General features: G+C 38.2%; 1 protein-coding gene across 3 annotated transcripts in view; it reads right to left on the bottom strand.

The window, feature by feature from the left end:
- Nucleotides 1–15,843: 15,843 nt before the first annotated feature.
- The window catches only part of CASP8AP2 (caspase 8 associated protein 2), a 37,842-nt gene continuing 28,712 nt past the window's right edge, over nt 15,844–24,973 (bottom strand). For 2 of the 3 annotated variants that reach the window (XM_039232171.1, XM_039232172.1), the window contains exons 8-10: nt 21,367–24,478; nt 19,054–19,153; nt 15,844–18,054 (exon numbers count right to left, since the gene is read on the bottom strand). In XM_039232171.1, coding sequence (XP_039088102.1) covers nt 17,998–18,054; nt 19,054–19,153; nt 21,367–24,478 — 3,269 coding nt within the window. In that variant the 3' untranslated portion in view covers nt 15,844–17,997. The remainder of the gene's footprint in view (nt 18,055–19,053; nt 19,154–21,366; nt 24,479–24,973) is intronic. The other variant, XM_039232173.1, reaches the window with a different exon arrangement.

Genomic DNA, 24,973 nt, shown 5'->3' on the forward strand with positions numbered 1-24,973 from the left:
CACACACCAGGAAGTTAATACAGGTTACTGGCAGTCCATAGGAAGTGATGACGGTGGGGGTGGGGGGAAGGGGAAAAAGAAGAAGGAAAAAGAATAAAGACTCTTCTTCTAAGCAAGGATGACTAATTTTTTATCCAATGTAAACATTTATATAAATTTACCTGTATACGCATACATACATATAAATAATTTTTAATAAAATATAAATAGTAGATGCCTCTCTGAATTTGGGAGGGGTATTAATGAGACTTTTATTTTACTCTATATATACTTGTGAATTGTTTGAAATTCAAAATTAAGAATGTAGTCACAGGGCGCCTGTGTGGCTCAGTCGGTTAAGCATCCGACTTCAGCTCAAGTCATGATCTCATGGTTAGTGGGTTCAAGCCCAGCATCGGGCTCTGTACTGACAGCTCAGAGCCTGGTGCCTGTTTCAGAATCTGTGTCTCCTTCTCTCTCTGACCCTCCCCTGTTCATGCTGTGTCTCTCTCTCAGAAATAAATTTAAAAAATAAACATTAAAAAGAATTTTTAAAAAAGAATGTAGTCACATATAGTACTTATGAATAAAACATTAGATTTTAAAATTTTGGACTTCTGCCTTATTAGCTGAAGCAACAATTTACTAAGTTATCTCAAAGAGTTCAGGTGTTTTCTCATTCCTTTAAAAATTTATGGACATTATTCTTTAAAAATTTTTTTTAATGTTTTTTTTTATTTTTGAGACAGAGCAGGAGTGGGAGGGGCAGAGAGAGAGGGAGACACAGAATCTGAAGCAGGCTCCAGGCTCCACACTGTCAGCACAGAGCCCAACATGGGGCAATAACCCACCAACGGCAAGATCACCACCTGAGCTGAAGTAGGACGCTCAACTGACTGAGCCACCCAGGCACCACTAGACATTATTCTTTATTAAAAATTAATTCCTGAGGAGCCTGGGTGGCTCAGCCAGCTGGGCATCTACCTCTTGATTTCAGCTCAGGTCATAATCCCAGGGTCGGAGGATTGAGCCCCATGTCAGGCTCTACACTGAGCATGGAACCTGCTTAAGATTCTCTTTCTCTTTCCCTCTACCCCTCTCCTCCACTCGTGCACTCTCTCTTCTCTCTCAAAAATAAAAATAAAAAAATAATTCCTTTAGCACTTAAAACATATCTAGAGCTTCTGTTTTATATAAAAACACTGAAATGGGAACACTAACTCAATTCATTAGATTATCCTCTACTTGGCAGTCCTAAACTATTTAATGCTTCTATTGCTAGTATCCCTTTAAAACTTGTGAATTATTATCTTTAAATAGCAAGTAAAGGAAAACTGGTTGAACATGGAAAACAGAAATATAATCATGCATATTGACATGCAAAAGCAAAATCCTTTAGACAAATATTCCTGTTTCCCAAAAGTAACTATTTTTTACCAATAATGACTATAGGTCCTAGAAATATTCTTGAATTTTATCATCAAATACTAATTTAGCATCTCCTATGTAAAAACTTGTGCTCCCTTTCTGAATTTTATTTCACATCTTATCTTTCTATCCCCACAGGGATTTCCTATATTTCTCATAAATAAGGAAATCCACATATTTACCACTTACCTTATAGGTGGTCAAAAATAATAACAACTGCTCAAAGAAACTTCAGGTTGGACGTGAGTGGCTAATTAGTGAAAACCTGATGTTGGTTGCAGATATAAAGGCTTTAATCAGCTGGGTGTGGGGCAGGATCCAGAATGAGCACAGTAATTTTGATCAATGGAGTCTAACCTAGTTCTCTCTGGAGGTCAAAATGTCCTCTGGGGGTTTACAATTCCCTTGTGATATTTCTTGTAATTGACCCCATGCCTGAGTCCCTCCTGGTATATCATATTTAGAAATGAAAAGCGAAATAAATGAGAATCTTCCTTTCTTATTTGTGGATGATTACAGTGGTTCAAGTTTTGGGTGCATTTCTTCCAACTGATTGCTCTGGGAATCCATGTCACAGATCAATGGGTCATGTCCGATTTCATTCAACAGCTGCCCGGGATGAGTCTTGCCTCATGAAATATGAACAAGTAAAAATGGAGTGACAATCAAGCCCAAAGTGTTCTCGCAAATCATGCTAGGCTGAAAGTAGAAACATCTCAAAAAGAGATCAATAGACCAGAGAGGGGGCTGTACATATGTATAGATGATGTGTGCTAGCAATGCTCTATTAGGCTGAAACAGGCAGCTCAGGACATCCCCCCTCCCCAACTCCCAGTGGATAATCTGAAAGCCTAGAAAGCTCTGTCAGATTTTTGTAGAGAAAGTATTTGAATTCCAGAGAGGTCAAATAACTTGCCCAATGTGTACAGAGACTAGGTCTCCCAACTCCCAGTCTTGTAGCACCTACATTAGTCACATCTCAAGTACACAGTCTTACTGCCGTCTTAGAAGGGGTGACAGCAAGAGTGTTACTAGAACCGAGCGATGACTTCAAATCACAGCTCCTATGCACATTTCTGAGCCTGCTCTTTACTGTTTAAAATTTTAAAGTATATAAAATTATTTAGGGCGCCTGGGTGGCTCAGATGGTTAAGCGTCCAACTTCGGCTCAGCTCATGATCTCGCAGTTAATGAGTTCAAGATCAATATCGGGCCGTCTGCTGCCAGCACAGAGCCCACTTCAGATATTCTGTCCTTCTCTCTGCCCCTTCCCCACTTGTGGGCTTGCTCTCTCAAAAATAAACATTTTTTTTTTAAAAATTACTGATAGTTACTAAGTATCATCTGCCTATTCTATTTTCATATATTTTGTTTTAGAGAAAGGACAATAAATGCTAAACAGGTGAGGAGGTCAAATTTCCACTATCTGGCACACTAGCCTCAAGTAGAAATTGTCAGAATTAACTAGAGGCAAAAACACATGATGTATTAATATGTGTCTTTGTATAGAATTGGGCATACTGTCCCAGAAAGCCCTTGACATTTAATTCTAAAATTCACCTGAAGAGTAATGAATGTAATACCTTTAATGCATTTTGTCAGAGTCAAACATTAAAATCATATATTATGCATTGAGTAATTCAGAAGGGTATACAAGAAACCCCTATTATTAGTTGCCTCAAGGGAAGGTAATTGAGTGACTGGGGAAGAAGGAGAATGAATATTTTCACATTGAATCCTCTGAACAGCAAATGTATTACCTAACTCAAGAAAAATAATATTTAAACCAGAAAGTGAGGTAAAAAACAAAACAAAACAAAAAATCCCACAACCTTGTCAATTTATTTAAAAGTCTCCTGCAGGGGCGCCTGGGTGGCTCAGTCGGTTAAGTGTCCTACTCTTGATTTCCACTCAGGTCATGATCTCACAGTTCGTGAGTTGGAACCCCACACTGGGCTCTGTGCTGACAGCGCAAAGCCTGCTTGGGATTCTTTCTCTTCCACTCTCTCGGCCCCTCCTCCACTCGCTCGCCCAAAAATAAATTAAAAAATAAAAAAATAAAAATGAAAAAACTTGTTCCTGCAGATAAAACAATCTGATCATTCTTGAAGACGTTTAGAAAGCAGAGGAGTGGCACAAAATGGGTGACTCTCCCATATCCTCACAGTAATAATGTGAAATGTCCTAATGAGGTAACACTGCCCTGTATGCTGCTGGGGAGGAGGCGCTCTACCCACTGCCTCACTGCCAACCAGCCCAAGGCTCAGCAGGAATTAGCACAGTAAGGGATGAGAACCACTGCCAGAGAGAACAAGTTTTGGTTTGGTTTGGTTTTTTTTCAAAGTCCCGACTTTGTCTCTCACCAGTAGTGATGTGGAGTCTATGAAGTCACTGGCAGACCCAAGACACACTCAGAGAAACAGAAGAGAACAGGAAGTTTAGAAAGAACAAACGGATCAGGTTGGAGGAAGGCGCACAGGGAATGAGAGCTCCACTAGCTACTGCCTCTGCTAGTCAATGCTATCAATACTTTCCGTGTCACCTCATTTACAGCTGGTGATATACACTCCCTAGGGGCGGGGTGGGGGAGTGTTACATGTTGGTTTTCTGTAAGCAACAGTAAAACATTAGGACTGGGAGAGCTGACATAATACCAATGAACAGAAAGTATGAGTCATATGGGGCGCCTGGGTGCTCAGTTAAGCATCCGACTTTGCGTCAGGCTCTGTGCTGACAGCTCAGAGCCTGGAGCCTGCTTCAGATTCTGTGTCTCCCTCTCTCTGCCCCTCCCCTGCTCGCACTCTCTCTCTCAAAAATAAATGTTAAAAAAAAGGAAGTATGAGTCATAGAGGGTTGCAGCACCAGAAGAGGAAAGCTCATTTGTATCAAGTCACTCATCTGCTGAGATTCAGAGAGACCTACAGTGAGAAAATAAGAGATTCCCAGGAGAAAGTGTGAGAAATGATAGGAACTGGGTTAACCTATCAGGTTCCTAGCAGAGAATTTGGTGTTCCTTAGATAAAAGGTATTACCATGCCAAAGGAAAACCACACCAATTACAGAAAAACAGAAATGCAAAATAAAAGGTCGAGATGAGTGATTTTCAAAACATTGTAAAGGTGCCTGGCTGGCTCAGTCGGCACAGTGTGCAACTCTCAATCTTGGAGCTGTGGGTTTGAGTCCTACATTGTGTGTAGAGATTATTTTTTAAAAATGTTAAATGAAATAAAATAAAGGTAGTTCTTAGGAGCATGAAATTAAATCCCACCTTCCACTTGTAAGAACATTCTATGACAATGTCAACCTCAGATTAAGGAATATGTGAAATTCATAGATGACTATCTCATATTTAGGAGACACCATGGCTTAATAAACATAGTAGTTCACTCTCACCACATTCAGCCAGTCCTCTCCCAGTCCCAGGATGTGTGCTCATGAACATAATTTAAACTATGACTCTGGCCTTCAATTATACCCAAACAGGAATTTAGTCTACAGGTTTACATGCACATGTATAAAATATGTGTACAAAGTGATTCATTACAGTACTGTTTGCATTTGCAGAAGATAGGAAATGCCAGCATGTCCATCAATAGGGAAGTAGTTAAATAACTATGATAAATTCACACAATGCTGTATTTTCAGTTGTACCAAAGAATAAGGAAATGTACTGACATGGAATATTCTCCAGCATATACTATGAAATTAAAATAGCAAGGTACGTAACTCTAAAATGTGTGTTATCTTTTTGTAAGAAAATGGAAGAGATGACAAATGAAAATGCATAAAGAAGTGGTAAAAGTATACATAAGAAATTAATACGAGATTTACTTTAATAGGGTAGACAAAGGAAAAGATAGAAAGACTCAATGATATATTTTATACTGTCTTGATTTTTACTTTTTTAAATTATTTTTAAATTTACATCCAAGTTAGTTAGCATATAGTGCAACAATGATTTCAGTAGATTCCTTAATACCCCTTACCCATTTAGCCTGTCTCCCCTCCCACAACACCTCCAGTAACCCTCTGTTTATTCTCCATATTTAAGAGTCTCTTATGTTTTGTCCCCCTCCCCGTTTTAAATTATTTTTGCTTCCCTTCCCTTATGTTCAGCTGTTTTGTATCTTAAATTCCTCATATGAGTGAAGTCATATGCTATTTGTCTTTCTCTGACAAATTTCACTTAGCATTAATACCTTCTGGTTCCATCCACGTAGTTGCAAATGGAAAGATTTCATTCTTTTTGATTGCCAAGTAATACTCTATTGCATATATATACTACATCTTCTTTATCCATTCATCCATTGGTGGACATTTGGGCTCTTTCCATACTTTGGCTATTGTCGATAGCGCTGCTATAAACATTGGGGTGCATGTGCCCCTTCGAAACAGCACACCTGCATCCCTTGGACAAATACCTAGTAGTGTAATTGCTGGGTCATAAGGTAGTTCTGTTTTTAATTTTTTGAGGAACCTCCAGACTGTATTCCAGAGTGGCTGCACCAGTTTGCATTCCCACCAGCAGTGCTAAAGGATTCCTCGTTTTCCACATGCTCGCCAACATGTTGTTGCCTGAGTTGTTAATGTTTGCCACTATGACAGGTGTGAAGTGGCTTTGATTCGTATTTCCCTGAGGATGAGTGATGTTGAGCATTTTTTCATGTGTTGGTTGGCCATCTGGAGGTCTTCTTTGAAGAAGAGTCTATTCATGTCTTTTGCCCATTTCTTCACTGGATTATTTGTTTTTTTGGGTGTTGAGTTTGATAAGTACTTTATAGATTTTGGATACTAACTCTTTATCTGATGTCTTTTGCAAATATCTCCTCCAATTCTGTTGGTTGCCTTTTAGTTTGGCTGATTCTTTCCTTTGCTGTGCAGAAGATTTTTATTTGATGAGGTCTCAATAGTTCATTTTTGCTTTTGTTTCCCTTGCCTCTGGAGATGTGCTGAGTAAGAAGTTGCTGTGGCTGAGGTCAGAGGTTTTTGGGTGCTTTCTCTTCAAAGACTCTACTGGCTTCCTGTCTTATGTTTAGGTCTTTTATCCATTTTGAGTTTATTTTTGTGTACAGTGTAAGAAAGTGATCCAGGTTCATTTTCCTGCATGTCACTGTCCAGCACCATTTCCAGCACTTTTCCCAGCACCATTTGCTGAAGAGACTGTCTTTATTCCATTGGATATTCTTTCCTGCTTTGTCAAAGATTAGTTGGCCATACATTTATGGGTCCATTTCTGGGTTCTCTATTCTGTTCCATTGATATGAGTGTGTGTGTGTGTGTGTGTGTGTGTGTGTCCCAAAGTTTCTTGATTTTCAAACCACATAAATGTATTCCCTAGACAAAAATTTTGATTAAATACATGTAATTTGCCCACAAGAAGCTAAATCTGTGCCTTCCCCAAATCTTCTCTGCCTTGGTGTCCTTCAAGGATCAGATCATACAGCACTTCCTCTATGTCACCCCAACTTGTTCCTTGTGACACTAGTATACCACTTCTCACCGTTTGTTGGGTGTGTGTTTTCCCGGGAAGCTGAACTCCTTCAGAGGAAGAATGATTCATCTTTTTGTCACCAGCTCCTATTACAATGTCAGGACGTAGGCACCTCCAGATGCACTTAATTTTTAAAATATACCTCAAGTGCACTGAATCAAATCAGTCATAATCTTTGTATCAAGGCACACATACTGCCATTATTCTTCCATGCAAGAAATCTTTTTAAAATTTTATTTATTTACTTACTTGTTTGTTTGTTTCTTTGAAAGGAGTGCACGAGTAAAAAAGAGGGGCAGAAGGAGAGAATCCCAAGCAGGCTCTATACTCAGCAGAGCCCTATGTGGGGCTTGATGCCATGACCTTGGGGATCATGACCTAAGCCAAAGTCAAGAGTCAGATGCTCAAATGACTAAGCCACCCAAGTATCCCCAAAATTTATTTTTTAATAGTAGAATGAAATCCATTATCCACACAAAACTGAGAACTATAACACTGACACTAAATTATGTTTCTCTAGATGCTTCCTCCCGACCCCTTCCCTTTGCTTCTTTGAATCTAGACATAGAGCTTACAGCCTTCACAAAAACTTGAAATGGATCACAGATAATACACTTGTCACCATGTTATCTGAAGGCCATTTTCCTCCTCTGCCATAATCAAGGCCACAGAAGTCTAGACTAGTCTTGACATCTCCCAGAACATTAGACTGGGCCACAACATTATACTGATTGGATCTGATGAGAAAGCAGTAGCAAATATGGTAGGTGCTTTAGTAATAAGACATGCAAGCCACAAGGCAGGATATAAAATCTCCCCCACCCCCAAATTAAGGGACCTGCCACCTCAGTGAAGTTTCTGGAGGTCTGTCCATTACAAAGTGAAAGATAAGTTGCTGTCCTTTGCACTAAAATAAGCACAAAAACAAAACAAAACCCACAATGCTGGATAAGTGCTGGGAGCCACATCGGCCTCGCTGGATGGCAGTCACAGCGAGGAAATGGCAGCGTTTGCACAGCTCCTGCCGTGAGAAACGAAAACTGGTATCTCTTTCTGCTACTACTGGCTCATGTTGGAAATGAGCCTGCTGATATTGACCAGGCCTCACAATATTCCAGATCAGACCGATATTCCCCACATAGATTCCTCAGAAGGAAAAGCATATTCCTGCCTTTTCAAAAGAGATTTTAGATGAAAGCACTGTGGATGACTGTCAAAAGGTTCTTCCTATGGGCCTTGCAGATCCAAGACTTACATAATAAAGGGGGTTAAGAACACAGAAGTTACAATTGAGCCTGGGCCCGAGACAAAGGGCCCAGAACGTAAGTTAATTCTTATAAAACTTATTCTTATAAAACTTATTTTTATAGTCATCTTTTTTTCTTAATATTTTTTTTTATTTATTTCTAGGAGAGAGAGAGAGCGTGAGCAGGGGAGGGTCAGAGAGAGAGGGAGACAGACTCCGAAACAGGCGCCAGGCTCTGAGCTGGCAGTCAGCACAGAGCCCGTCGCGGGGCTCGAACCCATGAACCGCGAGATCATGACCTAAGCGAAAGTCGGACGCTTAACCGACTAAGCCACCCAGGTGCCCCGGACCTTTAAATAAGAAACCAAAACCGACAGGACAGAGATGCCTGCCTGGTGATCAGAAAGAGTTTCGGGGCTCTTTCACTCTCTCTCAACGTCACCGTCCATCCTTCAGGGACCCCTGCACCGGCTGGAGCCACCCTCCAGCAGATAAGCCTTTATAAATTCTAGAGGCCACTTGATGTGTTATCTGACCCACTAAATGATCAACCTGTAAAGCTGTCAGTTTTCACCGGGGACCAAAGAAAAGGCTCTGCAGCAAGTTCAGGCTGTAGTACAAAAGCAGTGCAAAATGCCAGTGAATCTGAAGATACTCAGAGACTGTAAATAAGCAACTAATAAATATGTTGCATGAAGTCTCTGGTAAGCTTCAATAAAAGAATCAGAGTGCATACCTCCAGGGTTTTATAGCAAAGCTATGCCTTGTGGGAGACTGAATACCTGACCATAAGAAATCAAATAAATGACCAGGTGACCCAAGCTGCCCAGAATTAACTGGGTGTTATCTGAACCACCCAACCAAAAAGTACTAAAAGCAGCATTCATCAGTAAGAGGGAGTGTTATATAAAACAGCAGGCAGAGGCAGGTCTGGAGATTACAAGTTACATAAGCAGGTAGCTCAGATTCTAGTATATAATGCTGTATCTGCTTCTCACTCAACCCAAATCTATAGTCTCATGTGCAGCTCCTTATAACCAGTTAGGTGAGGAGAAAAAGATTTGGGTCTGGTTTCCAGGTGTTTCTGCATTACATGCTAACACAAGCCGGAAGTAGACTGCTATAATATTACACCCCCAATCAGAACAGAATTATAAAGGGAAACTCTCCCCAAGGATGGGGATGGAAGAAATATAGAACTTTTTTTTTTTTTTAAGTTTGCTCATTTATTTTGAGAGAGAGAAAAAGCATGCATGGGGGAGGGGCAGAGAGAGAGGGAGAGAGAGAGAATCCCAAGCAGGCCCCGCACTGCCAGTGCAGAGCCTGACATGGGGCTCAAACTCATGAAATTAGGATGTGAGCCGAGGTTGGTTGCTCAACCAACTGGGCCACCCAGGCAACCCAGGGTGAAAAACTTATAACAATATATATAGTCATCTCCTTCCTTCACTTAGAGAGAGGGCCAAAGCTAGAATCTATTCAAGGACAGTGGTTAAAAGCTTCACTGGATGGTTAAAGACTTAGAACAGAATTCGATATATGACAGAGTCTAGGGAAGTAGCAGTGTGAATGGACTTCTAACATTGTACACAAAGAGTGAAGATTGTGTCCCAGGTGAATGTTCACTGGAGAAGAGAATCTCCATGAAATGGACAGGATAATACATTCTGGAAATGAGTCTCTTCCCCTTGCAAATCCAGTGCTTAGTTAGTGGACCCATGTAAAAAATGGCCATAGGGCAAGAAAGCAAGCTTTGTATGGGCTCAACAACATGGACTTCCCCTCCCCACAGCTCTTCTTGATACCTCCATTGTGTAAGGCTTCACCTATCAAGCATGAAGTCAAAGTTGAGTCCAAATATGGACTACCAGCTACCTAGTAGCAGATGTATTACATCAGACTGACTCTATCCACGGGGGGAAGGCAACAATATTCCTGGAATGACATTACAGAATACCTGCTCACCATTATCACATTCCACACATTTTCTGTCCAAGAAACTCATTTTACAGCAAACTATGTTCACCAAATGGGTTTATCCTCATGTCTTTCACAATTCATCATGTACCTCTCACAGAAAACAGAAAAAAGTCTCTCTCTCTCTCCTAGAAATAAATAAAAGTATTTTAAAAAAAAAACAACAGAAAAAAGAACACTTTCCAATGCATTTTATGAAGTCAGTGTAATAACCTGAATACCAAAGCCTGAGAAGACATCAGGAAAAGAAAATTTTTTAGATCTCACAAAAAATTAGAAACCCACAGAATATCCTAAACAGAACACTAGCAAACCAAATCTAATATTATATACAGAGGATCTAATACATCACATTAAAGTGAGACTAATTTTTTTTAAGTTTATTTATTTTGAGAGAGAGCATGTGTATGAGAACAGGGCATGCAGCAGGGCAGGGGCAGAGAGAGAGAGGCAGAGAGGATCCCAAGCAGGCTCCAGGCTCACTCTCATGACTGAGATCATGAGCTGAGTCAAAAGCAAGAGTTGAACACTTAACCCACTGAGCCACCCAGGCGCCCCAAACATAGGCTTATTCTGAGACTACAAGGTTTGTTTAAAATGTAAAAATAAGTGTAATTCACATTTACAAAATAAAAGAACATTTCAATAAAAATAAACATCCATTCATGATGTTTTAAAATTTATTTTTAGAGAGAACATGCATGTGAGTGGGGGAGGGTCAGAGAGAGAGGGAAGAGAGAGAATCCCAAGCAGTCTCCACATGGAGCCCAATGCAGGGCCTGAACTCACGAACCATGAAATCATGACCCAGGCCAAAATCAAGAATCTGACGCTTAACCAACTGAGCCACACTCACGAACCATGAAATCATGACCCAGGCCAAAATCAAGAATCTGACGCTTAACCAACTGAGCCACCCAGTAACCCCCATTCAGGATTTTTTTTAAAAAAAGCTCTTAGGAATAGAAGAAAATTGCCTTAAACTATAGTGGGATTTTTAGTTTTTTTGTTTTGTTTTTAATTCATAGGAAACCTCATATTGATAAAATATTGAAAGTTTTCACTATGAAATCAGGAATAAGACTAGTTCACTAGTCTGATAGCGTTCACTAGTATCAAATTCTAAACTTTCTTGTATTAAAGGTCTTTGACAGTGCAAAAAAAAAAAGTAAGAAGGCTTACAGATTATAAAGGAAGAAATAAAACCATGATTTTGTACAGAAAATTCAAAATAATCTACAGATAAATTTCTGACACATATATGATAGTTCAGCAAGTATAATGTCAAGTGTATTTCTGTATACCAAAAATCAAACTAAATAATTTACTACAGGATCAGATACTATCAAGTACTAAGAAAAATTTAATGTAAAATATTCAAGACTTATTACACACATACACACACACACATAATTATTTAAATAATTACAATAAATGGTGGACTATATCATGCTCAAGGGCTGGAAAATTCAACATTGTAAACATGTCAATTCTCCCCAAATTGATTCATATCTGTGGAACTTGATAAACTGATTCTAACACGTATGTGGAATCAGTATGTGGAAATGTGAAGAGCCAAATATATCTACTACAATAGTGAGGAAAGAAAACAAAGTGATGCAACCAGTCTACTTAATATCACAACTTATTATGAAGTTATAGTAATTAAGAGAGTGATAAGAAACTAAAAATAGAACTACCCTATGGCCTAGCAATTGCACTATTATTTACCCAAAGGATACATAAATACAGACTCAAAGGAGTACTCAAACAGGTACATGTTTACAGCGGCATTATTAATAATAGCCAAATTATGGTAAGAGCCCAAATGTCCATCAACTGATGAATGGATAAAGAAGGGGTGTTATGTATGTGTGTACATGTATATTACACACACACATATACACAATGCAGTATTTCTCAGCCATCGAAAAGAATGATCTCTTGCCATGTGCAGTGGTATGAATGGAGCTAGAATGTATTATACTAAGTGAAATGAGTCAATCAGAGAATATGATTTCACTCATGTTTAATTTAAGAAAAAAACAGATGAACATATGGGAAGGTGGAGGAAGAGAAGTGAGGGAAACAGACCACAGGATACTCTTAATGATAGAGAACAAACTATGGGTTGAAGAAAGGAGGTGGGTGGGGGATGGGCTAGACAGGTGATGGGTACAAAGGAGGGCACTTGTGATGAGCACTGGGTGTTATATGTAACTGATGAATCACTGAATTCTACTCCTGAAACCAATATTGCACTGTATATTAACTAAAACTTAAATTTAAAAAAACAGAGAGGTAAAAAGAGAGATAAATGGATGCAAGATTAGACAAATAGACCAAGAAACAAAACAGAGATTCCAGAATGAAATTCATGCATATATGGGAACCTGACTTGTTGCCAAGGTGGAAATGAAGAGCAGTGGGGTACGGAGTCTTTATACCAAATGAGACTTGGTCAACTGGATGTTTTTTAAAACTAGAAATTGGAGAGCCTGGGTGGCTATCAGTTGTGTCCAACTCTTGATTTTGGCTCAGGTCATGATCTTGTGATTTGTGAGTTTGAGCCTTACATTGGGCCTGTGCTGACATTGTAGAGCCTGCTTGGGATTCGCTCTCTCCCCCCCTCGCCGACCCTCCCCCCAAAACAAAACAAAAAAATGGTTTTAAATAGAAATTAAAATAACCCCTTACCTCACATCCTACCGAAAAAAAAAAAAAATCAATTGCTAGTAAACTGTAGATGTAAATGTGTGAGGTAAAACAATAAAAGTTTCAGACATTAACACAAGAAAATGTCTTCATCATCTTGGAGTTGATAAAGGTATCTTCAACAGATACTACTAAACATTAAAAGAATGACAAATCATCGGGGCACCTGGGTGGCTTAGTCGGTTAAGCGTCCAACTTTCGCTTAGGTCATGATCTCGCGGTTCGTGGGTTTGAGCCCCGCGTCGGGCTCTGTGCTGACTGCCGGCTCAGAGCCTGGAGCCTCTTTCAGAGTCTGTATCTCCCTCTCTCTCTGACCCTCCCCTGCTCACGCTCGCTCACTCTCTCTCTCTCTCCTAGAAATAAATAAAAATATTTTTAAAAAAATGACAAATCTTCATTAAAATTAAGAATGTATACTCATCAAAAAATATGTGATCCAAGGAAAGGCAAACCACAAAGTGGGAAAAAGGATTTCCACATTCAAAATAAAGAGGTCACATCCAGAATATATAAACAATTCCTACAAATTAATAAAAGAGATCAGAGACTTGAACAGGGACTTTACCAAAAAAGGATATTCAAATGGCCAACAAACATTCAGGAGATATCATTCCACCAGAATGGTTAAGATTAAAGACTTATCATACTGAGTGGTAGAGAACATTTGCAGAAACTGGAACTCACACTACTGAAGAACTATAAATGGATAAACGGACGTAGGAAAACTGTTTGGCGGTGTTTACTAAAGCTTCACACCTGCATACCACTAATAGGTACATGTCCAACATAAATGTGTCCATATAACATGTATAAGAATGTTCAGACCAGCACTATTAAGTGCTTGGGGTTAACAAGCTGGGGGGGGAGGGGGGGATGGGCATGGAGAAGGACACTTGTGGGGATGAGCACTGAGTGTTATGTGGAAACTAATTTGACAATAAACTATTTAAAAAAAAAAAAAAAAAAAAAAAAAAAACCCCAAGCTGGAAACAACCTAAATGGAAGAAGCTCACAAACCTAACAGTGAACAAAAGAAGACAAATAAAGGTATATATGATGTAGGATTCCATTTCAAAGGTCAAACATGGGGAAAACCATCCTACAGTAATGTCAGCAATAGTGCTGATCTCTAGGAGGATGGATTATAAGCAGGAATTGGGAGTGGGGCTCTCCGGAGGGCTGGCAAAAATTCTCATTCTTGACCTGGATGGGTGTTACACAAGTATTCACTTTGTGCAAATTTACAGAGCTACTTTTTTTCCTCAGTGCCAGGCTATTTTTTTAAGCTTAGTCTTTTTTAAATATTTATATTTGAGAGTGCACGCGTGCACAAGCGGGGAGGGACAGAGAGAGGGAAACAGAAAATCCAAAGCAGGCTCAATGCTGACAACAGGGAGTCCGATGCAGGATTTGAATGTGCGGAACCATGACATCAGGACCCGAGCCAAAGTTAGTGGCTCAACCAACTGAGCCACCCAGGTGCCCTACCAGATTTTCATTTTTAAAGCTCAACGTTTTTATATTTGTTCTTTCATCCTAACAAGGCAAGGATTCTAACATTCTCTTTGTCCCTTGACTCTCCATCATGTTGATATTGTCTAAAATTAATTATGGATGTATTTTCTTTTTTCTTTCTCGTCCTATCCACACCGAACCCAGGTATCTAACCACTCTTACTGTCTAGCTCTATTAATATCTCCTGGACTTATTTTTGCTGAGCATTTTCTCAAAAAAATGTTTACGATGTGGATTTTTGGTTGGTAAATGTTAATATTTGTTAAGCCCTCACATCTGAAGAACAATTTAAATGAATGTAAAACTTTAGGTCCAATACTTTAAAAAAGGTTTCCTTACAGCCAGCCTTGCTCTTGAAAAGACAGATTAACCTGATTCTTGTTCCTTTATACAAGAAAAACTTCTATTTTTTACAAGAATAATTTTAGATTTTTCTCATTATCATTATGTGTCTAGATGTGGGTACTTTCTTCTTGTTTGGCACTTCATGGCCATTTCAATCTTTAATTTTTTCTTATCCTGGATCTCTTTTGTTACTTGAATGGTGGCACATCTACTTTGCCCTTCATCTCACCTAAGTCTGCATTCATGTCTTCTTTTTTCTCTTATGCTTCTTTCTGGGAGAATTTCTGTTTGACTTTCCAACTTACTCATTCATCAGCTGTACCCATTCAATTTTTATTCCATTTTATTATGTCATTTTAAAGACGTTTCTTTATATTTCAACTTGGCTCATTATTTCTTATTCTTATACCACACTGCTAAACTTTTCCCTTTGTTTTCTGTTTATGGGCTTAATTTTAGATTCTGATGGTGTTATATAATCGAGTTTTCTTTTAAAACAGTGGCATTTCTTGGTAATCACTTTACTTTGGCTTATGAACTCACTAATTTGGTGGTATGGGCTCTTCTGAGTAGCTGAATGCCTTGGGGAAAGGCTGAGAGCAGCAATCTGGGCTATGGTGGGAGTTCAAAAGAGAAGGAAGAAGATGAAGCCCTACAGTGGACAGCCCCAACACTACAAAAACCACAGTAAATTATCTGTTTGTTACCTACGAAGTAACCCTTCAACCATATCTCCCTCTTCAGACACCAGGGGAGAAATGGCAGTTTCCTAAGGCATTTCCTAAAGTCTAGGGCCTACATTGTAACCCATTAGTCTTATAAGTCTGGAGGAGGAGGAGGAGTGAATAAATAATGCCCAAACTAGTCAATCCTTACTTGTTTCCCCCAAATCTTCACCCAAGTGTTTTGTGCTGCCCAGATTCTATCTGTGAGGACACCTGCAGCAGAGGCCTGGTTCACTACTAGTACCTGGTGTGAGAAAGCAGGCAAAGGCAACTGGTTTTCGCTAAGTATCTACTCACAGACATTCAGCCAGCCATACCCCCACCAAGAACCACTTCAAAACAGCCCCATGTCCCTTGTGAGTTTTACTTTTTTCCCTTTTAATCATAATCTAAACACACCAAAAGAAATATTCTAATCAAAATATAACAGAACTTTACAAGGCTTTATTTATACATCACTGGTATTGAAAACAAACTTTATACAAAAAGTTTTATACAGATAAAAAAATCCTTGGCTAGGCAACGCCATTTACGTGTGTATGTACACACCAACACACCTATACACAAAGTATTATACATCATTGTAATTATACATATTTACATATACACTATTTAAATTATTTTACAATGTACCAAAATGAGAGGCAATTAGAAAAGCAAATAAATGGATGTAAATGAACTAAATAATCATTGTTTCAAATGCTACAAAATTATCTTGAAAAATCTAGAAAAGAAAGTCATTTCTTTGAGGTTTCAATGCCATTTCGTCATTGCTTTTATCTTAATAACAAGTTCTGTTCAAAAATAAATATCTTGACCAATAACAAGTCAGCAAATAAGACTGATGACCGGAACAAGCCAAACATGCTGACTTGAGATTAAAGCGTCAGCAAGAGCAAATGGAGATTTTTACTTGTAATCAAAAATGCCATAAAACTGCCCTCTATTTCCCCGTTTAAAACATGAGTAATTCCCCACTTCTGTGAAATATGCAATACCAATCAAGACTCCAAGGAATTCAGCAATTTATCTGTAATGTAAGAAAATGCTGAAGTTATGATTCTATTTTTCTGATGACCATTTTATAAGGTGTTGTTCTTTAAATGAGTTCACTCACATAGTATCAGTGATAAAGAACTAGCTTTTTACAGAATCAGACTGGTAACTTTATTGCTATATTCTGACTCTGACAAGAATCTAATGAGACTTTATAGCACTTGGATGGAAAAAAATTTTGCTCTCATGCAAGCAAATAAAATTTCAAGTAACAAATCCACTAAAGATTTTAGATCTGTAATGGAATTTGGACATTTCAAACTAATAAGCATCACTTCCAGATACAAGGTAATTCTTTCATAAATATAAGTATTATCTTCATAAGAGAATGGAACTCACATTTTAAGATAAAATTCAGGTAAAATAAAAACTCAGCTTTATTTCTTAAAGCCAGTAAAAAATTTTAAAGCACAGTAAATCTGAAAAATAATCAGGCAATTTAAAAAGGTTCTTAAAGAATAAGCTTATTCTATTTAAATTCTCCATTATTCAATCTTACATTCTGAATTATTTTAACTTCACAGTAAACTGCTAAATATCTTCTGAAGACCTCATTAGCAAACTAGTTGCTTAAAGAGGATATTGAAATTAACAGATTATCCAGACAATAAAATTTACATTGGGTCCAGAAGTTGATTTAAACCTCAAAAATATAAGGACCCTTCACACTAAAATCTATGTTCAAATATGGATTCTATTCAGATTTAATTTGAACTGAATTTAATTTGAAATTGGGTGTTCTGCACTCAAGTAATTAGGACTACAAATAAATTGAAAGATAGTGATAGGTTAAAGTACTTTTACAACTTTCCTTATGTAAAGTCCAAAATATCTAAACAAATGGTTCAGGTCTTACAGAAAAAAACCTGATAATTATTGCCTGTACAGGAATGGCTTAAATAATTATAAGCCTGTATGGGAATGACTAAAACGAAGAAAACATGTCTGTGAACATCATTAATAATTTACGTTGGTAAATCATGTTATCTATTCAGATGACAATGGATATGTTTACGAATGATGTAGATTTTATATTTTAAATTATTTGCTACTCCTGATTAAAATTTGAAAAATACTAAATTTCAAAGACTACATACAGAGTTCATTGCTTGTGGAATATGTGCTATTCAAGAATGTTTTATTTTTCTTCATCAAAAAAATCTAAAAATTTTTTTGTTAATCATCAGATGGATTCCTCTCACATCTTAGACTTATCAGCAATCAGAAGGTTGAGGAGAAATCTAATAGGGTATGTCAATTATACTTCAGAAAAAAAACAAACAAACAAACATTGAGGAGACACGCCATGCTGGTCTGAGCTCCAGCAGGCTTCACTCTGAGCACGTCCCTATGGATGAGGCGACCTTCCTGCACGAGCAACCATCCTCCAACCTCTGACTGACACAGAAACTCAACTGGATGTCTCTCACCCACTATTCATATTTTTAATGACTAACAGGCCATTAACTGCACAGTTACAGTGTCAGATATTTACTAGTCTCCTGTAGCAGAACCATTAACTACCTGCATTTTGACTTTTCAAAGAGCTTCATTAGCTGCTGGAATCTTTCTGAGACCTGAAAAATTTTAAATGACTGTTAATTACAAACATCTCAATAATATTTTTTTATCTGTGATGAATATTTTCACAAAACTTCTAAGAACAAAGAAAGTTGTCCTCAATAATAAAAACATGAAGTAATGTTTGGAAAAATAAAATATCTTCATACTACAGGTGATTGCTAGTTTAATTTTTCAATATTAAACATTCTTAAAGAAGCAAGCATCATTATAAGGCAGCTTGAGATCAAATAACTAAATGGTAAGAAAATAGGAAAAAAATTAGGATTGTTCCAACTACTTCCACAGTCACTAAGATTTTATCTATTTTTTTAATTTCCTTAAGTAATCTCTACACCAAAGTGAAGCTCAAACTCAAGATCCTGAGATCAAGAGTCACATGCTCCACTGACTGAGCGAGCCGGGTTCTTCTTACCAACTTTTCAACAGTCCTACATAAAAAGCCATACTGTTAAAGAAACTAATAGGAGCACCTGGGTGGCTCAGTCAGTTGAGCGTCCAACTCTGGATTTCAGCTCAGGTCCTGATCTCACGATTCATGAGATCAAGCCCCACATCAGCTCTGCGTGGACAGTGTGGAGCCTGCTTGGGATTTTCTCTGTCCTTCTCTCTTTGCCCCTCCCCCATTTGCACTCTCTCAAAATAAAGAAACATTAAAAAAATTTTTTTAGGGGCGTCTGGGTGGCTCAGTTGGTTAAGCGTCAGTCTTCAGCTCATGTCATGATCTCACGGTTCATGGGTTCAAGCCCTGCGTCAGGCTCTGTACTGACAGCTCAGAGCCTGGAGCCTGCTTCAGATTCTGTGTCTCCCTCTCTTTCTGACCCTCCCCTGCTCATGCTGCTCTCTCAGAAACAGATAAAAACGTTAAAAAAAAATTTTTTTTAAGAAACTGGCTAATAAATATCTACATATTTTAGGTGTGATAAAGGTTAAATCTAAGCATTTATAGTAGGAACATTTGTAAAATTATAGAGATGTAGAAATTGGGTAGTTACCTGATAAGGATTTTTATTCAACTTGGCTGCTAAATAAGAAAATGTTTTCAATGATGGCCCTCTTTTCTGACACTCCAATAAAATTTCCCGGTCATCATTTCTGAAGAGAGAAAAATGTTATTTTAGCTTTTGTAGATTAGAGTAGAAAGATAACAAAAATTCCTCTGCCTTAATGTCTACAAATAGAAGGTGACATTTTTATTAAAAGCCCACAGAAACAAACAAACAAAACCCCTGCATATACCAAAATACAAACAGGGATTATCTCTGAGAAATATTATGGATGATTTTAATCTTCGAGTTCACAGATATTTCCCAAAATTTAAAAAAAAAAAATTAACATTTATTTTTGAGAGACAGAGTGTGAGTGGGGAAGAGGCAGAGAGAGAGACACACACACACAGAATCTGAAGCAGGCTCCAGGCTCTTAGCTATCAGCACAGAGCCCAAAATGGGGCTAGAACTCACATACTACAAGATTATGACCTGAGCTGAACTCAGATGCTCAATTGACTGAGGCACCCAGGCACCCCCCAAAATTTCTAAAACAAACCAATTTATTCTAATGACAAAATTAAGAATTTTTTTTAATTCTACCTTTAATGTGTACTTTTTTTTTAATGTTTACTTTTTAGAGAAAGTTCACATGTTCACACAGGGGAGGGGCAGAGAGAGAGGAACACAGAGGATCCAAAGTGGGCTCTACAATGACAGCAGTGTCAGATAACGGGGCTTGAACTCATGAGCCATGAGATCATGGCATGAGCTGAAGTCAGATGCTTGACCAACTGAGCCACCCAGGTGACCCAATATGTAGAGTACTTTTAAAATTAGAGCCCAAACAAGATCAGTCTTCATAAGCAGAAAAAACAAAAGTAAAATAGATTCCAGGTATTCTCATCCCCAGACTTCTGTTTTTCTACATGATCTGAACCAGTGTGTGTTATAGTCTCTGAGATTATATTCTGCCATCTATAAATTATCTGGAATGAAGACATGGAAGACTGTGGTATTGAACTGGTCACCAGCAGGTTGCTATACAGTTGCCCTAGACCTTTGAGCACATCCAGGACCAGAGATTAAGAGCAAAAGCAAAGGGACAGTTTCTAGAGACTTGAGCTAAGCTCAAAGTGTCAAGGGAGAAAGAATGTGGGACTCTCAGGGTGCCTGGGTGGCAGAGTCAGTTGAGTATTCTACTCTTGATCTTGGCCCTGGACATGGTCTCACAGTTCTTGAGTTCGATGGGGCTCTGTGCTGATGGAATAGAACCTGCTTGGAATTCTGTCTCTCTCTCTCTCTCTGCCCCTCCCCAACTTGTGCTTTCTCTATATTAACTAATTAATAAAACTTAAAAAAAAAAAAAAGAAAGAAAGGACGTGGGACTCTCAAATGGAGCCAGGCACTCCAGGTGCATCCAAACACCAACTGTTCCCGAAATGTGTATGTCCCCAAATTCCACTTTAGAGACTGGTGGTGGTCTGTGATAGCTAGTGCTTTTGGTTAAAATAAAACTTTTTAGAAAGTAAAATAAGGGGTTCCTGGTTAAGTGCCTGACTTGTGATTTTGGACCAGGTCATGATCTCACAGCTCCTGGGATTGAGTCCCATGTTGGGCTCCATGCTGATAGCATGGAAACTGCTATTTTCTCTTTCCCTCTCTCTCTGCCCCTCCCCCATTTGTACATGCATGCTCTCCCTCTTGAAATCTAGCTTTTAAAATTAAATGTAATTAAGATAGATTAAAACAAATTAAATTAAACTGGTCACCAATTTCAACAAGATTCAGCTTCCCTTGTTATGCACTCTAGTTAAGTCTAGAGAGCACGAACCTCTAGTCCAATGGTTCACATATGTAGTTACCTTTAAATCTCCATTTCTTAAAAAGTTTACATGAAAGTCAAGAGGACAACCAATTATGAGACTTTGTTGAAACTCCTGGTTTAGGGGGAAAACTCAAATTACAAATGTACTTTTTGCCCCAGTTTCACCACCATCACTCTTCCTTTCTAAAATGTGATTAGACCAGTTCCTTACCAAATCAAAAAATTTTTCATGAAAAAAGTTTAAAAAATAAAGAACAGTGAAAAGTTATGTCTGTGGTGCTAATGCACATACCTGGTTAAGAGCCCCTGCCCTAGACTGTTCTATACTACAGCTGGACTGCACTCTAAAATGCATCTTCTCCCACCTTTGGCTACTTTTGGCCAGTCAAGCCTGCCTTATTTTAGGAAGGGATAAAACTATGATGACATGACAGAACAGATGCCTGGCCTCTCAAAATTTCCTGGTGACTTAAAAGTCTCACGATTCTTACCTTGTCCATAAAACTATAATTTCTCCCTTCTTTTTAATAACATTCTTTGCAGAAAGGCTTGTAGGAGAAGTGGCAGTTGCTGCTGACAGATCCTCAATCCCTGGGCTTGACTTCAATGATGAGGGATCTTTTTTCTTACTGGCTTTCTTTTGGTGAGCTTCACCATTCTCACCAGAATCTTGGGTAATTTTCTTGGTCTTTTCCCTATTGGTTAAGTCTGTTTCCTTTCTCTGTTTTTTATGAGAATGATTTAGATCAGAAAGGTTTTTTCTCTTTTTAGGAGCATTATCCAAAGTCCCAGGCAACACTGAACTATCAGAATTTGATGCTGGCTCTGATTTTAAATCATCCTTTTTTACTTCACATGAACTGGAAGGTTCTGAGGTCAAATCGATACAGGCTTCCTCAACAATGCATTCCAAAGGCCCGTTTGCCACTTGCATCTTTTCTTCCTTAGAATTATCTTCATCTACACATATCACCTGACACTCCGAGCGTTCAACATCTAAAGCAGGACGGTTACTCTCATTTTTACTCTCACTTGAAACCTCTTGTGTCAAATCAATAAAAGCATCTACAGTATCAGGCTGTATATTATCTAGTATTTGAGCATTCTGATCCAAAGTACCTTCAGAGCATCCCAACTGATCAATATTTAAAACTGTTACTTCTATGAATTCCCCCAAGTTTTTGGTCTCAGTGACTGGATCTTTTGTGAGGTCTATATATGTGTTTGGAAGATGATCCTCAACAGAATGTGAAATTTCTTCCATTGGAGGTAATTCTTCAATGCTTTCAGGTACTTTTGGTTCCCATACTTGATGCAACTTGAAACACTCATCAGCCACTTCATTACTATGACTCACTTTACCTGAAGCATCTTTAAGAAATTCATATATATCAGGAACCTGTGTTTGTATCATACAGTCCTGTTCTACGTGAGCTGATTTACTGCTATTAATGTTGTTGTTGGAATTTAATTCCTCTACAGATTTAAAAACTCCATTCTGACATGAAACATATTCTTTCTCTGCTGCTTTATCGGCTTCCTTTTCCACTCTGGGCAAAGATGACAATGACTCATCAGCCACCATATTCTGTTTAAGACTAGGGGAAGTAGATGGTGCGGCACGCCGTATTTTCACAATAAAATGATCATTGGACTTTTCCATTATGACAGCATGCATGGGTAGGTTGGGGTGGTACTGAAAGCCTGGAGTAACAGACCGACTTGTCCATGATGAAGAACAACTTGATTTGCTGCTTGAATTATCAGACTCCAGAGCTAAATGAATATCTTGTTCAGATGCATCCTCTTCCTCAAGTAAGGCATCCTCACTAAAATGGGCACTAATAACTTCTTCAGGAGTTGAACTAGACAAAACTTCAGGCTTTAAGAAACTGAGATGGCCATCTGACTTCAGAGGTGATGGTACTGTTAAAGAGACTGCGAGATCTTCAAGAAGTATGGAGGAAATGCAGGGCTTGCTCTTTTCTGAATTACATCCATTATCTTTACTCAAAGCTATATTAGTGGACACTTCAAACATACAGCTTTCATCCAACACATCAGGATGAACTGGCAAAGAAAGTCCTGAAGACAAAGATGGACCTTTCTCAGATGACAATAATGACCAATTGTCATCACTAATCATTTTAGGACATGGAGAAACCACCTCTGAAACCAGCTCATCAGTTGTACAAGTTGGTATAGATTCACACTTAAGACTCTCCAGCAGCTGTTTTTCTGGAGTCTTTAACTCCCATTCACTTTTTTCATTACAATTAACACTGTTATCCAAAAGATCAGAACCCTGTAGCAAACTTTTAAATATTTCACCCATCTGTGCATCACTCACTAAATTAAAAGTAAGGCTAGATGCTTGCTGTTCAGTAAGAATCTCAAAACTGCGTTCCGGCTTCAGAGCTGCATGCTGGGATGTCTGTGCATCCTCTATAGTGCTCCCTTCCATCTTTCCTGGCTTTGGGGTGCGGGGACATTTTAGTTCTATGGAGTGTTCTTCAGACTGAGAGTTCTTAATGTTATCAAGGCAAGTGTTAAAACTTTTTTTAATGTCACGCTTTACTGTGTTAATACTGAAATTATCTTGAGGTTTTTCCTCAGGTTTTTTACATCCAAGTGAAGACTTATGATTAACAGAATCTTCTGATTTGGGGGATTTCTCTTTCAGCATTTCTTTGCTGGAATTGTCCACATTCCCCTTCTGACAATTTGAAAATTGTGCTTTCTCCTTATTTATCTTTTCACGTTTTCCTTCATCACTGTCACTGCCAAAGTTTATGGAATCACAAAACTTTCCTAAGATTTTCTTAAGCTTTGCAAACAAATAATCCAGCTGTTCATCTACAAACTTCCATAATTTTTTTTTCATATCTGGTAGTTGCTGTTCAAACAAACGATCCACAATGCCATTCTTTTTAACTTGCTTCAGTTTGGATTCTATAACATCACAGAGATTATTCTGTAAAGTAGTCACTGACTTTGAGATCTTGGACAAATCAAGGTGTTTAATTAGTGATGTAAAACTCAAAATTGCTGACTCGATAATTCTATGAAATTGTATTAATGAAAATTTTACCTTGAATTTCATATAATTTTTCCTTACATGTTTTCTTATCATTCGTAACATGTGCATAATCTCTCGTACAGAAGAGGGTGCAGCAATAATTGGAACTATTTTTTCCAGGCTGGAGGTACTCATGGTCTTATCTTTCCTCTCTGTTTTTGAAGATCTGTTCGATTCACTTTGTCTATTATTCCATCTGCTTTTGGTCTGATGAATTTTTATAGAAGATGGTTTCCTACTGTCCTTACCCAAGTGCACAGTACTTTTCCTACTTCCTGGGCTGCTTTTTGCATTTTGGACTTCAGTAGAAGTTTTAGGTTTGACACTTTTTTCAAAACTTTCTTGTGGTTTAGATTTTTCACTGTCGCTTATAATTTCTCCTTCTTCCAATTCATCTAAAGATGAATTCTTATGGTAGTCTGCATCTGTAAACTTGTCAGATTTGCAAACTGGCTTTTGATTTTCCTTATTGAGATCACACTTGCTCTTGGAGGTACACTGGACTGAATTTGGTGGAAATGTATCTGTGGAAGAGAAAACTGTATTATAGTCACATGACAACTGAGTTTTAGTCATTTGATATTTTCATACTAAACATAACAAAAACTTAAGTACTGAGGCAATTCATTATTTTAATAGCTTTTTTAGTAGAATGTTAATGCCTAATATTTAATCATGTCATAGGTCTTTAGTCATTATTTTAATAGCTTTTTTTTCTTAGTAGAATGTTAATGTTTAATACTTAATCATGCCCCATGTTTTTCCTGGCCTCAGTTGGTACTCAGTGATGGTGTAGTTTGGTCATTTGGATAACCATCAACCAACTGGTCAGGTATCTTTACTTCATGTTAGCAGCATCACCTACTCTATACCATTTGATGATGGCTTTTGAATGAAAAATTTATCTGAAAGCAAGCAAAGAGTATTTACAACAACCTGTCCTACCACTCCCTTGTTTGTAAAAAATAAGAATTATCTAAATGTAAAGGCTCAATGTACCTCTCTAATTAACAGGGGCC

Source organism: Hyaena hyaena, unplaced genomic scaffold (genome assembly GCF_003009895.1).
Source record: "Hyaena hyaena isolate Hyena2069 unplaced genomic scaffold, ASM300989v1 scaffold_66, whole genome shotgun sequence".
Lineage (NCBI taxonomy): Eukaryota > Metazoa > Chordata > Mammalia > Carnivora > Hyaenidae > Hyaena > Hyaena hyaena.